The sequence below is a fragment of the Bombina bombina genome, chromosome 2 (genome assembly GCF_027579735.1).
Source record: "Bombina bombina isolate aBomBom1 chromosome 2, aBomBom1.pri, whole genome shotgun sequence".
In the NCBI taxonomy this organism is placed as follows: Eukaryota; Metazoa; Chordata; class Amphibia; order Anura; family Bombinatoridae; genus Bombina; species Bombina bombina.
This window is the reverse complement of record NC_069500.1, coordinates 247,740,191-247,754,125: the sequence shown is the minus strand read 5'-3', so window position 1 is coordinate 247,754,125 and position 13,935 is coordinate 247,740,191. Positions and strand designations below refer to the sequence as shown.

General features: G+C 36.6%; 1 protein-coding gene across 2 annotated transcripts in view; it reads right to left on the bottom strand.

Moving 5' to 3' along the window:
- Nucleotides 1-13,703, bottom strand: part of RGMB (repulsive guidance molecule BMP co-receptor b) — a 50,583-nt gene extending 36,880 nt beyond the window's left edge. The window contains exons 1-3 of one of the 2 annotated variants that reach the window (XM_053701512.1): nt 13,566-13,703; nt 12,515-12,564; nt 3,673-3,899 (exon numbers count right to left, since the gene is read on the bottom strand). In XM_053701512.1, the coding sequence (XP_053557487.1) occupies nt 3,673-3,899; nt 12,515-12,516 (229 nt within the window). In that variant the 5' untranslated portion in view covers nt 12,517-12,564; nt 13,566-13,703. The remainder of the gene's footprint in view (nt 1-3,672; nt 3,900-12,514; nt 12,565-13,565) is intronic. The other variant, XM_053701513.1, reaches the window with a different exon arrangement.
- Between the last annotated feature and the right edge of the window lie 232 nt (nt 13,704-13,935).

The window sequence follows — 13,935 nt, the reverse complement described above, 5'->3', positions numbered from 1 at the left end:
ATTTTATACTGGATTTTTATATCAGGATCTGTGCATATTATTCTTTATAGTAGTGTCTATTACATACAGTTATATGAAAATTGATGTATACTGTCTCTTTAACTGGGTGAGACTGTGACAGAGGAGGGATTCTCAGGCAACCATTCATTGGATTTAATTTGCTTTCATTAACCAAAGTGTATAGATTATAAACATATAAATACAGTGTGTGTGTATATATATAAATAATAATAATAATAATAATAATAATAATAATAATAATAATAATAATAATAATAGCGGTGGAAGTCTTGGTGAGTTCCCACACTTTTTTGTAGGACTTGACCCCTGCATGTGGGCCATATAGATAACATTGTGTTTATGACCCGGGAGTTATTTAAGAGTCAGCACAACACAGCACTAATTGGCTAAAATGCAAGTCAATAGATAAGAAATAAAATGTCATGCTCTATCTGAATCACGAAAGAAAAAATTTGGGTTCAGTGTCCCTTTAATATAACTATTGGTTATACAAAACTAGGGAATGGGTAATAAAGGGATTATCTATCTTTTAAAACAATAAAAATTCTATTGTAGACTGTCCCTTTAATAAATCTGATGCCAAGTGATAATGATGCACCCATGTTTCTTCCAATGCTCAGTTCCACATTAAAGGTGAATAAACAGTGAGCAGAGGGAATTTATGACATGTCCATATGTTTGCTTACTTACCATTGCATACATAACACACAAAATCAGTTTGTTTTTTTCTACATCAGTTCTTACAAATCAAAGTTTTATTTCATGGGATTCTTTAAAAATGGTGCTTTTTAAATTGCCAGTGTTTATTTCACAAAACAGGTATTCAGCTGGATATTTATAGAATGTCTTAAAAACGCTAGTGAATGCAGAACATTTGAGAATTATGACATTGCACTAATGACTCATGGACACACAATTCAGTAAGTGCAATGTCTCAATAAATTTAAATGTTTTTTTATGCCCTAGAGATTGCTTGCACAACACTGAGCAGTAACACACTGGACGGCTCCTAAACCGAATGGGTTAATTAATAACTCAGATGAATTTAAATGCACATGAAAACATTTAATAGATAACTGGGCTTTGTTAATCAAATTTAAGATTATTCTTCCTCAACCCCATCTTGGATAATTGCTGGAAGAATTATCCAAAACCAGTGATCTTGAACAAAAGACCCTCTCAGACATCTACCCCCTTATAAACTGTTCAAATTAGTCACAAGCCACAAATATTACGATGTTATGCAAAGGTCAAATCACATATGTGGACTCCATGTTTTAAAAACCTCTAGGACTATATCCCAGCCTCTCTCCAACTGCTTACACCCAAAAGAGGTTCCCTGCCCCATTGTATTTTACTATGTGCATGACCACAGCAGGAATTGTAATAATATATATTATGTAAGTAACTAGAATTCTGAAATTGCAACTATCAAAGTTTATGTTGCAATAAACTACAATACTCCCCCACAAGGCAACTAGGCAACTATAGGTTAAACGGGTTGCAACAGTTTAACACATACTCTACATTTGCAATTCACAACTGATATTCATAAATAGTCAATTTTAAATCATAAAAAGTGTGTCTGTAGGGTTAAATTCTTTCCAACTCCCATCCACAGAAGAAACTGTACAAGGCTTCCTTCTTTTCTTGTAGAGCTGGAAACCTGATCTCAGGCTGACTTTCAGCAAACACCAGGAAAGGAATGGGGGAATTTGAGGGAAGGAAAATACATCTGGATTACTATATACCTTGAGTATAACAGAACATTAACTCTTAAAGATAGAGAAAGAATAGTAAATGTTACCCCACACCATAATAGCAATAGCAGTTTAACCCCACTGACAATATGACATGTCTATGGCTTGGCCCACACACCAAAACAGTTACTGAATTAGCACCCCACAAAAGCAATAGGTATTAGCTCAAATGTACTCCTTATATGGCCTTTAAAACACATTTATGTCAGAACTTGACCAATACCAGAAACCAGGGCACCCACAGAATATGTATGGGGCTTTATTTACATAATTACATGTGCCCTGCCCAGACATATTCTTAAATTTGATTTTTACATTTTTCAAAAGATTAAAATTACCTTCATACACATATGGCCAGGCATATGTACCAATGCATTATACAGAGTTCTAAATCCATCCCCCACCTTGGGGAAATCACTGATGCCTTGCAGCACATCTATAATGAAACTTTCTTCCAGCTGTGCCATCTGTGTTATTAAACATCAATTTTACACAAAGGTCGCAGATGAGCAGACCCCGGAAGAATTATATGTGCAATATATCTCTAAAAAAAACAAAAAAAAAAAAACACTTATTTGTGGAAAATCAAAACCATGTAAGCTTGTTTACATCAATTACACACATACAATGTATATGATTGATGCAAACAAGTTTACATGGTTTTGATTTTCCACAAAACACATACATATATATATATATATACACACACACACACATCTAAAACAACTTGAGTCCATACTAAACATTATATGGTCTGACAATTTAAAAATGCCCCCTTTAACATTCATTTCTCAAATTTGAGAGTCAACAAAATGTATTCAAATCTTAGGAGCCAGCAAGAATGTTGAGGAGCCAGGCACATGCATTTGTCAAGCCTAGGTCTAGCCTATTTTAACAATGGATTTGTATGGGGCTATATTTGCATGAACATTCATACCTACATATCTAGTATCCACATAATTCTATATCAAAAAATAATAAATACTAAACTAAAATTGTAAATTCTGTACTAAACAGTAACTAAACTTTTGAGATGGTATTCAATTAGATGGGACATTTCTTTGTAATCATAAAGAACTAAGAAAAATTAGGTTTAAACTGGTTTAATAGAAAAAGCTCAATACTAAGTAGTTTCACTTTGGAACAATTAGCAGTTATGTTTACATATCGCATGAGTTTATAGTCCCAAATAATTATACAGTGATTGATTTCTAGTTATATATATATATATATATATATATATATATATATATATACACATACTTATTTTTTAAATATCTCACATAAAGATGTAACACATGATCTGTATATAAATTATCTTATCTGTTTTAAAAGTGACTACAGCACTTATCTAAACTGTCAAGGCTCCATTGTTTACCTACATCCCCCCTTGACTTCCCAAAACGGGTTTTAACGCCTTGGGTGTCATAGCTCCCCCCCCCCCCCCTTACATCTAATATTTAACCCATTGCTTGTTATAAAACAGGGCTTCACACTTCCCATTAACCAATAATCCATGGCTCCTATAATATTAATTATGTATGTTGTTACATTAAATCCAAACATAAAAATATTATCTGTCTCTTAAACAGGTATGGAAGCTTTAAACAAATTTGCAAACCTATGACATAGAGGTCTATATCGATTAAGTTTATTTAACCACTTAGGTTCTAGAGGACATCAAAGAAATGATATCCAACATGTTAGATCCATCCTTGGCGAAAACTTTAAATAAGAACATGCAAGTATGTGTTCTGAATTTTAAAGTACATTGTATGAATTAAAACAGAGTATATATATATATATATATATATATATATATATATATATATTATACAATACATGATGCCCTATGCAAAATACAAGAAAATATGAGCTTTCTTTTTCTTACCTGTGTCCGTCCAGAGGGTGAGTAATAAGAGAAGGTGCAGAGGGCTGAATGTGCCGCTGCGGGGCAACCGCAGGCGATCAGCCCAGTGGTAGGAGAGTGCGGCCCTTTTCCCCATGCCCATCCATTCAGGTCGCAATGCCGGGCTCTGGGGCTCAGCACGGGTAGAGAAGCAAAAGGAGACGCAGCTTTCGTCGTAAGAGGAGTGGGTATATCGTTTCCTCTTCTTCCTTAACGATGGCACGAAGGGGTTAAAAAAAAGTGCAAAAAATAAATAAAACACAAAATGTAAGAATGTAAAAGTACAAAAATGCAAAAGTAGAAAAAGCAACACAGACAAAAAAAAACAAAGGAAACAAATAAAACTGGAAAAGAGCTTAAATAGATCGTTATTTTGTTGCAAATATCCCGGAATAGCGACTAGAACAGCACAGACACTGAATGTACAGGAATGGGACAGCGGGGAGGAGAGTGGCGGCGACTGCTACTCATTGGGGCGTCTCCCATCTCCTCTCCCCCACCACTCCACAGCCAGAAAACCATCAATCTTTTCTCAGGTAGCCAATCAGATAAGCAGAGACTGCACAACTTCCGCCCCTGCCTGGTCAACATTGAAACCGCCCAACTTCAGTTTAAGAATAAAGTCATTTGTGCTCCGTATGAATCGTTTTCTTACTGCAAAGCCTGGTGTGGGGAGCGCTGCTCAGCAGGGGAGTTGTGACCTGGGATCCTTCAAATGAAAACCCACGGCCTCATGTTAAGTCTAACACACAAATAGCGTATTAGGCTGAAGGAAAACTAGTTCTCCATTAACCCCATGGCTCCCGTGTAACGCGTTGTTTTGCAGTCTAAGGGAACGGGTTTAAAAAAAATATTTGACTTTCAGCATCGCTTGTTATAACCTTGTACGCTTGAAAATACACTCTTTAGATACCATAGTGCAGTTAACAGCAGGTTATGCACACGGTTTATTCTGAGGTAATATACATAAGTGGTATGGTTTGTTTTTTATATGTAGTTCACCTATTGTAGCTAAGGATTCTTAAGGGGAAGTGCTGATCTCATCGCCATAATCTAATGCACTAATAATTTGTTGATATCACATCTCCTCATTCAATTACTATTTAATTGTAAAAACCCAGATGAGAGGCCTTCTAGAGTCACGGGACTTGCTGTCTAGCCTTCCAAATCGGAATGTAACCTTAACTGGGCGGGGATATGATTGGCTGAGAGGAGAAGAAGAGGGCTGGCCTGTGTCTTGAACCTGATCCCCACCCCAGCCAGCATTCCAGGGCCCCCTGTGACTAAAATCTGCACTAGCGGGTTGGGGAAAATGTATGCTACATACATCCAAGAGTGATACATAGGAGGAGTGATGCCTTACAAAACTATATAGGGTTAACTGCTTAACAAGTGTGTATACAGAAAAACTATAATCCTTTTAACTAATGGAGGTTGTCCAGGTTACATAACAAACTTTAAGAAAGAAGGCCATTCACTGAGCTATACATGGACAACCTAAAGAATATTCTTTCCCCCTTATAAGGTGCTGTTCAGCAAGTTTTTAATTAGACTTTGCTTCTGTTTAAAATGTTAATTATTCTATTGTTGAATGATTGCATGCAGCTGCAATTACTCTAAAATACAAGTGGCCCTCTTTTACAACGGTTCAATTTACAACGTTTCAGAATAACAACCTTTTTTCCAGTCATGCGACTGCTATTGAGAAGCAGTGCATTTATTAAAATAGCCCGTAGGTGGAGCTGTCCGCTTGTGTTGCAGCAAAGCCAAGCAAGCTGAAATTAATCAGTTTAACCAGACCTAAGCTATCGAGCAGATTTCAAAGAAACAAGATCTTACTGTCTATAACTCAGTCCAGATTGGAATGCATAGAAAGAACTGTTTGCAGAAAAATGCAAGTGATGTCTGTGTTGTGTGATTATTTTATTAGGTTTATAATGTTGTTTAGCAAATGTTTTTGTTCATTTAACTTAGTTTAATTATATATTCTGTGTTGTGTGATTATTTTATTAGGTTTATAATGCTGTCTAGCATTTAAAGTCTTCATTTCAAAGCTTTAAAAATAATGTATTAGGTGTTACTTATGACAATTTTGAGAGGGACCTGGAACCTATCTCCCTCACTTCCCATTGACTTACATTATAAACTGGGTTTCAATTTACAACGGTTTCGATTTACAACCATTCCTTCTGGAACCTAACCCCGGCGTAAACTGAGGGCTACCTGTTTACATTATAGTGCTCATTGTTAAACAAATCCATTTCATGTTTAAACCCTGCAAACTACATATTCTCTCATTTGTGCTCCTATATTACTCCAGATGAGGATGCTGCTGTTGAGCAAATCAGCAGCAGGCCTACAAGTGAATGCGCTAATAACTGACCTTATCAAGATATTGAGCAGTATGGGGGTGTTACAGTAACACAACTTTCGCAATACTAGTTTTTGAAAGAGTTAAAGGGATATGAAACCCACATTTATTCTTTCATAGTTCAGACAGATCACACAATTTGAAGCAAGTTTCTAATTTACTCCTATTATCAATTTTTCTTCTTTCTCTTGGTATCTTTATTTGAAAAAGCAGGAATGTAAGCATAGGAGCCAGACCATCTTTTGTTCAGCACCTGGGTAGTGCTTGCTGATTGGTGTCTAAATGTAACCACCAATCAGCAAGTTCTGAGCAAAAAATGGTCCGGCTCCTAAGCTTACATTCTTCCTTTTTAAAATAAAGATACCAAGAGAACAAAGACAAATTGAAAGTTGTTTAAAATTGTGTGTTCTGTCTGAATAATGAAAGTTTTATTTTGACTAGACTATACCTTTAAGTTCTGGGGGGGGGGGGGTATAACTTGATTGGGTAGCAGGTAGAGGTCTAATAAATGTGGGGGTATCTGGCATTATTCCTACTGATGTATTACTGGGTACTGATCTTGGCAAGTTATCACTGTATTTGCCTGTGACCTAGTTACATTAGATATGGTCCCTGATGTGCAAAGGACTGTGGGTAAAAAAGCTCAGGGACATAGTCACTGGGAGGGAGGGCAGAGTGCATCTTTGCAACAATCTGTACCTGAACGGGCAGTGTCTGTGCTAAGGTGTGAAAATGTGAGAGGATCAAATTACAGCAAGAATCAGTTGGTGCCAGAACCAGTGGGGTCTGCGGTACCAACTGACAATGTAAAGGGAAAGACTGACTGGGCAAAAGGGCAGATGGATGGTGTGTGCCTGAACCAATAAAGTCCCCTGTAGAGGATGTAAAAGGACAGAATAACTGTGAGAAGGGGCAGGAGGACAATATGTGCCTGTATGTTCCAAAGCCAGAAGGATCCCAAACCCTGAGTGGCGATGTGAAGGGGCAAATTGACTGTGAGCGAGGGCAGAAGGAGAGTGTGGACCAATCTGTGCCAGAAGCAGCAGTGCCCCATAATCCAAAATGAGTGGGTGAGGAGGGTACAAGATACTCCTTGAGGCCCCCCCAGAGTGATTGTGAAAGAGTGTGGGTGACAGCGACAAACTAGGAACAAGGACAGACTCAGACTGAGGATTTGAAGAGGAGACATACAGAGAGTGTATTTACACAGCACCACAGACCCATCCAGCACACTGGTATAAGGGCAGAGTCAGTGTTCTCAGTAGGCCCAGAAGATCATTTCTACATTGGAGAAAATGAGGGATGCTGCTGCGCAACCCCTTAACAAGAGATTAGTAATAGCAGTACTGTGTTTTTAAGATTGATTTTCGGCAAATTGGGTTTTGGGATTTGTAATCTGTTAGTCTGGGTTTTTTGTAGGATTTTTCATATAACTTTCTTTAGATTGTGGATGCAGCGACAATTTAGTGTGGGTGACATTAAAGGGAAGTTTTGACATTTTTCTGGGTCTACCCTTGCACCCACTGAACTACATCATGGACTTGCCTGGAGTTGCTAGACTGTGACAAACTGGTTAAGGTGGAAAGAGTCGGTTAACCCTTTCTGTGACAATCTGGTGACTGTTGCAAGTTTAGTAAAACCCTGTACGTCACAACAATGTACTCATGCAAGCAGCTATAAAGATATTTTATTAAAAGCTGCTGCTGGAATACCCTTTCAAACGGGCTGGGCTCTATCTCTCCTATCCCCTGTTTGTAGGTTGATTTCTGCTGCAGTAGTATTGACATTTTCAGTATAGGTGACAGTTTCATCAGGCAAGTGGAAACTGTCACTGTTCCAATCAGCATGGCTAGTTGTACAAAAATCAGCTGTGTAGTCCTGCTGATTGGAGCAGCAGTGCTCTGCAGGTCCCAAGGGGTATTTCTATTGTGTATTTAACCACTTTGCAGGGTTAAACAAAGAGTATTGCAGGGTTGCTAAATATTTCTTTCATGATTTAGATTAGACGTTCATTCGCATATTTAGTTACTATCAGATTGCGGAAGAAGGCATCCACTTGCTGCGTTCAGCTCTTTTCAAAGCCAGATTTCTTCTTGTGTAAGTGCAACACACTAATATCTGGATTTGCACATTTCTTAGTGTATTGCACTTTCAAAAAGAAATCCATCTCCAAAAAGTGCTGAATGCCACAAGTGGGCGACAACTTCTGCATTCGGATAGTAGCTAAATATACAAATGCACATGTCTAATACAGATAGAGAATACAATTTTAAACAACTTTCCAATTTACTTCTATTGTCTGATTTGCTTCATTCTATTGGTATCCTTTGTTGAAGAAACAGTAATGCACATGGGTGAGCCAATAACATGAGGCATATATGTGCAGCCACCAATCAGCAGATTCTGAGCCTTCCAAAGTATGCTTCTCAACAAAGGCTACTAAGAGAACACTACTAATCGGATAATAGAAATAAATTGGAAAGTTGTTTAAAATTGCAAGCTCTCTCTAAATCATGGCTTCTTGTCCCTATTAACCAGTCATATTAAAAACAAATCTACCATGCTTATAAAAGAGCAACATTTACACGTATTAAATATTTTTTTTTTGTATGAAAAATATAAATGAATGCTATTTATATTATGGTTAAATACTGTAATGTTGGTTTTGTACTCCTTACTAATCCTCATTGGCTGATTAGGACAACTGCCTCTACTATAATGGTATAGAGAGCCATGCTTCTGTAAGTGAGGCAATAAAACTGGTTTATTTGGAAAAAAAACAAACACGTTTTCAAATGCCCTCTTTAAGAGAAAAAAACCCCGTCCCTTTAAAAGGAACAGTCTACTGTAAAAGTAAAATTGGATCATATTATTTTTGCAATAGTATCCCTTGTTTTGTGTTTAACCCCCAAAAAGTGGTTAAAACCATCACTAATTCCATTTGGAAGAGACAATAATTTGCAGCTGCAGATAGTACAACTTATATGGCTCGATTTATCAAGCTGGGCCGGACTAGGTTGCTATTTTGTGCTCATGTGTAATCCCGCCCCCTGCCCGCACACAGCCAATCACGCTCAGGCAGGAATTGTTGAAATTCTCCACCTAAGAGGTTGAGAAGAGGCTAGGAAGCAGCAGTCTGATGACCGCTGCTTGACAAATACTGACTGCAGGTTCTCGTGAGAATCTGCAGTCGGAGCTTGGCGAACAGCTTGATAAATCGAACCCATAGTGACAATGTACTCAGGCAAGCAGCTAAATCGAGTTAATTGTATTCGAAGCATCCACAGGAACACCCTTTAAAAATAGGCTGCTGTGAGGCCTAGTTACACATCTGGTATTGACCTTGAGGATCTGTCTTATTTTTCTATGGCACTGTTTTACAAACCTGTCCTCGGGCCTCCCTAACAGGCCACATTTTAGGAGATCTTAACTGCAGCACAGATGAAATAATCAGCTGATTAGTAAACCTGGTTATTTTACCTGCACTCATCCAAGGTAATCCTGAAAACCTGGCCTGTTGGGGGATGCTTGAGGATAGGTTTGAAAACCAGTGTTCTATGGTGAGGCATTTCTACAGCTAAAACTTCTGTACTAATTTCTGTATTAGGTGATTTATGTTACAAATTAATTTCTAGTGCATTTTAAATCTTGGAGTCAGTTACATAAGTGTCTTTGGGGAGGCCCAGGGGGGGCATTGCCTACCAGGTATAATGGCTGCCCTCATGTGCCCACCAACTGCAATCATTCCACTCACTATAGTGATGTTTTCCCAACATAATATATGTGACAGCCTTCCCTACCTTGCCCAGCATAGTAACTATTCCACTTGCACTCATATTTGCTTTGTTTCAGTGCTACGTACAGAAGGCTTTTTTGTGTGGACATTCAGGTGTGCTCTTTATCTGAGTGCAGTGCTCTAGCAGCCCTTTTATGTGAGCTGTCTGTAGCAGTAACTAGGGAGCACTGGAATGCAATTAATGCGCATACTCTAAGGCTCACAGCACCCCTTGTTTTATAGATGTACGCAATAGGGAATATCTGTCCCATGATTTGTGCGTATAGTTTAGTTTCTGCAATTTTTTAAACTATGCTTACTTAAAATTAGAGGCATTTATTCTGCAGTATATGAAATATAAACTTGTCATAACATTTTAACATATTTGACAAATTATATTCTTCCTCAAATTAGCAATATATATGCATGCCATTGATGTTGTAGGTATTTGAACACCAAAACTTAGTACAGATCACTATATGATGGAGCAAAAAAGAAATCTTTAACAGTCTATGATGCATTCCAGCTCTGCTGCATCCCGTATGTAAAGTATGAAAGCCAGAATTTATGGGTGGTCTTCCAGCTAATTTTATTCTGACAAATTTCTAGCATACGCCAGCTATTTTAAAGTAACGTTTCTACTTGCTAACCATTATCCAAAGAGGAAGCCACTAGTAAGCCTTGCAGACTGGGCAACATTTTTTATGCCCAGAGTTTTCATAATAGTCTCTATTCACCACTACCTAAGGAATGTGCTGTCAGCTGCCACCTACAATGCACCCTATTCCTTTTAGTATAGTGACGTAGGGACTATTTTTTGGCTAAATGTGTGTTTACTTATCAAGGCACATTTCTAACACATTTATTTATGTTATCACGACACATAAAAAACAAATAATCTTAGTGTAATACATTATATGTTTATTGAGCCTAGAAATATATTGCCACCTTAGTTTTTGTTATATATAAAAAATAAAAAAAACTGTGTTTGTGAACCAAATAAATTGCCTAGTTCTGGAAAACATTCCAGTTGTAAATTGAACTGGTAACAACTACAACAGTCTTACATTTCTAAAGTTTTGTTTTACTACCAGTTGATTGAGTATTGTTTTCAGTCATCTAAAAATATTTTTCCTGGAAATTTAACATATGACACACACACACATATATATATATATATATATATATATATATAACTGTGAGTTTCACATGTAGACATGTTTCTAGAACCTCCCTCCTAAGCATACAGTCTTTACTTGATTGTTCACAGTTTTAGGTGAAATCAAATGGAAAGGAATGCAGGGTCATTGCTATGAATGTGGAGGAGGGGAGAACTACACAAGACTAGTATGGGTTTCAGCTGTGATCATTTTGTCATTGTTCTACAGCAATTTACTTAATATAATCTGTATTAAATTATAGCCAGATACACCAGTAACATTATAAAGCAATTCCCAAGGAGAGTTATCAAAAGGCTGATTAAAGGAGATTTTATCAGCATTGTAAAGTGGCATTTAATCTTCTACCACTTGAATTCACACTGTTATTCCAGATTTCTCCACTCACAGCTGTCAGAGTAGTTTGCTTATTTTTGGGGGTGGGGGTGCAAGGGTGTTAGGATCACAGAATTTTACAGAAGATGCTTCCTCACTGTATCTCACAGATAAAAATCAGTTATTTTCAATGAAAAGATAAACTTCTTTTTTACTTCTACAAAAAAAAAAAACAAAAAAAAACCCCCCATTGATTTTGAACCTTTGTGATTGACAGCTGCTCTCAGCTCAGCAAATGAATGTTAGTGCCTCACAATAGAGGTTATTTGAGCTTTGTTCACTGGACATTTTAATAGAATATAACATGTTTACCCTTATCTAACGCTAGATAACATATGTGCTTAGATTCATTATAGTTATTGCAACAGTAGAGGGCACTCAAGTTTCTGCAAATATTGTTTTTCCAAGTAGGGAACCAGTAATCTATTTCAGCTCAGCTGGAAAAGAGATGGTCTGGCAACGGTATCTATGTGTCTGCTTTGAATATTTATGATTTTTATACCTTTATGTCCCTTTTACATTCTCTTAGCTTAATGAATTGATGATAAACGATACATTGATGATGCACTTTCTCAAAGATAAAACTTTCATTTGAATTTAACTTCCTGTGCAGTTTAATAATTTTTAACAAATAAAGTGTTTAGTTTCCCGCATCATATTTGCTTTCAGTACAATGAAAGATGCTACTTGGATGTTTAATGTCTGGAATAACAGTAGAATAATAGTCTATTTTTTTCTATGGAAACAAATCATTAGTCTTTGGCTAAATTTGTTACAGTAATTCTGTGGCAACATCACGTTTCTTTAGTCTTGCCTAGAGACTGTCAGAAGCAGAAGAGAATAAATATACAGCTGGCCAACGTTCAAACACATGCAACATGCATTAATGGCTTATAAAGGGAATGAGTTTTCCTGTTCCGGAAGGCATGTGTGAAGCACCAACAGTTCCTCTGTTATTAGAAAGGTCACATTCTAGAAATGTAAAACACAACCCAGCAATCTGGCCAGTGAATCATTTTGTTATGTCAATTAACCTATATATTTCTGAGAAGGGATACAGAAAATCCAATAATGAAAACCTGCATCTGTGTTAGTATTGGATCACATTGTATATACAATACTTACATCTTAATACAGGTTTACAATGTTACCACTGGTTCATGCTGACCTTCACCCTGTAAAAGATGAGTGAAATGAATTCTGAAGCTCTATGAATTAACACTCTAATAGAACAAAGATATACAGCTTTATTGTTGGCTTCTGGGTAGCAGGTGCAAATGCCATAATGTACAGTCAACATTGAGATATATGGTATTCAAAATATATTTATTGTCTCAGAAAAAGCAACAACTAATTAAAAAAAAGCATTCAAACACTTTTAGCCACCCATTAGCCAAGCACTCAATGGGAAACGAAAAGTCTGTTAGTGGTGTCTTTTCAAGAAGAAGTAATGCAAAATCAATTAAAAACAGAAGCAGATGCCTTTTTGCCTCTCTTTGTGATCTTCAAGTGCCTGGACATTATTTCACACCTTAGTACTCAAGAAGTCAAATGATGCAGTCGTTTGCTTTGTACTCGCATCACTACTGTCAATTTACATAGAAAGTACACTAAATAAACTTGGATTTTATGTGTATTGCACAACTACAAGAATTTTTTTTTTTATAAATCTGCATTATTTTGGTAGCTTATTTATGTTTTATATGAAAAATGAAGTTATCAATTTTCAAAATAATTAAAGTAACTAATAGATACATTTCTAAAACAAGCTAAACACAAGATCAACCACTCGCTATTTTTCTGCAATTAATAAATAAATAAAAAATAAAATAAAAGATTATAATACATGTTTCAAATTAATCTATAAAAGTGCTTTGTAAAGCTCCTTAGAGTAAGTTGTATCTGATATAAAAGACTGTGTATATTTTTTTAATTTGTGCCCACAACATTATATATTAAGATATGTCAATATAAAAAACATTGGAAAATAATGATGAAAAGCCTTCATTGCATGAATGACACTTCTGTTTCTTTTTTTCTTTGCAATGACAGGTGTATTGATACAGGTAGAATAAACATGTTTACCTGCCCCCACCAACTCAGTATTCATGATGTTTTCCAGCTGGAAAAAGAAGTAAAGAAAAAAATAAAAAAAAGAAATATTCAAGTCACTTACCAGAATGGAGAAAGAAAAAGCCAAGATGTGTTAGCTGAGCTGTTCAGTGTAACTGGTGCAGAAGACCATTGACAGGTCAGTAAGCTGCAGGTTTCATCTGGAGCAGGGATCTGCCTGTGTTGCCTGTATCTGCCTTGCTCTGTTTCTTTGTGTGTAGCTGACTTATTTTTCAGTGTTAGCATGAGGAAAATGAGTATTCGTCAGTGCATAGAATGACACACTTGCCAGCATGAAGCTGGGATACACTGGGTGATATTTAGCCAGGGGTCCTAAAAATAACCTGCAGGCAGGAGATTTTCTCTGCAGACTTCCTCAATTTATATAACTTAAATCAGATAATTTAGCTAATGGGTAAAAAAAAAAATATATA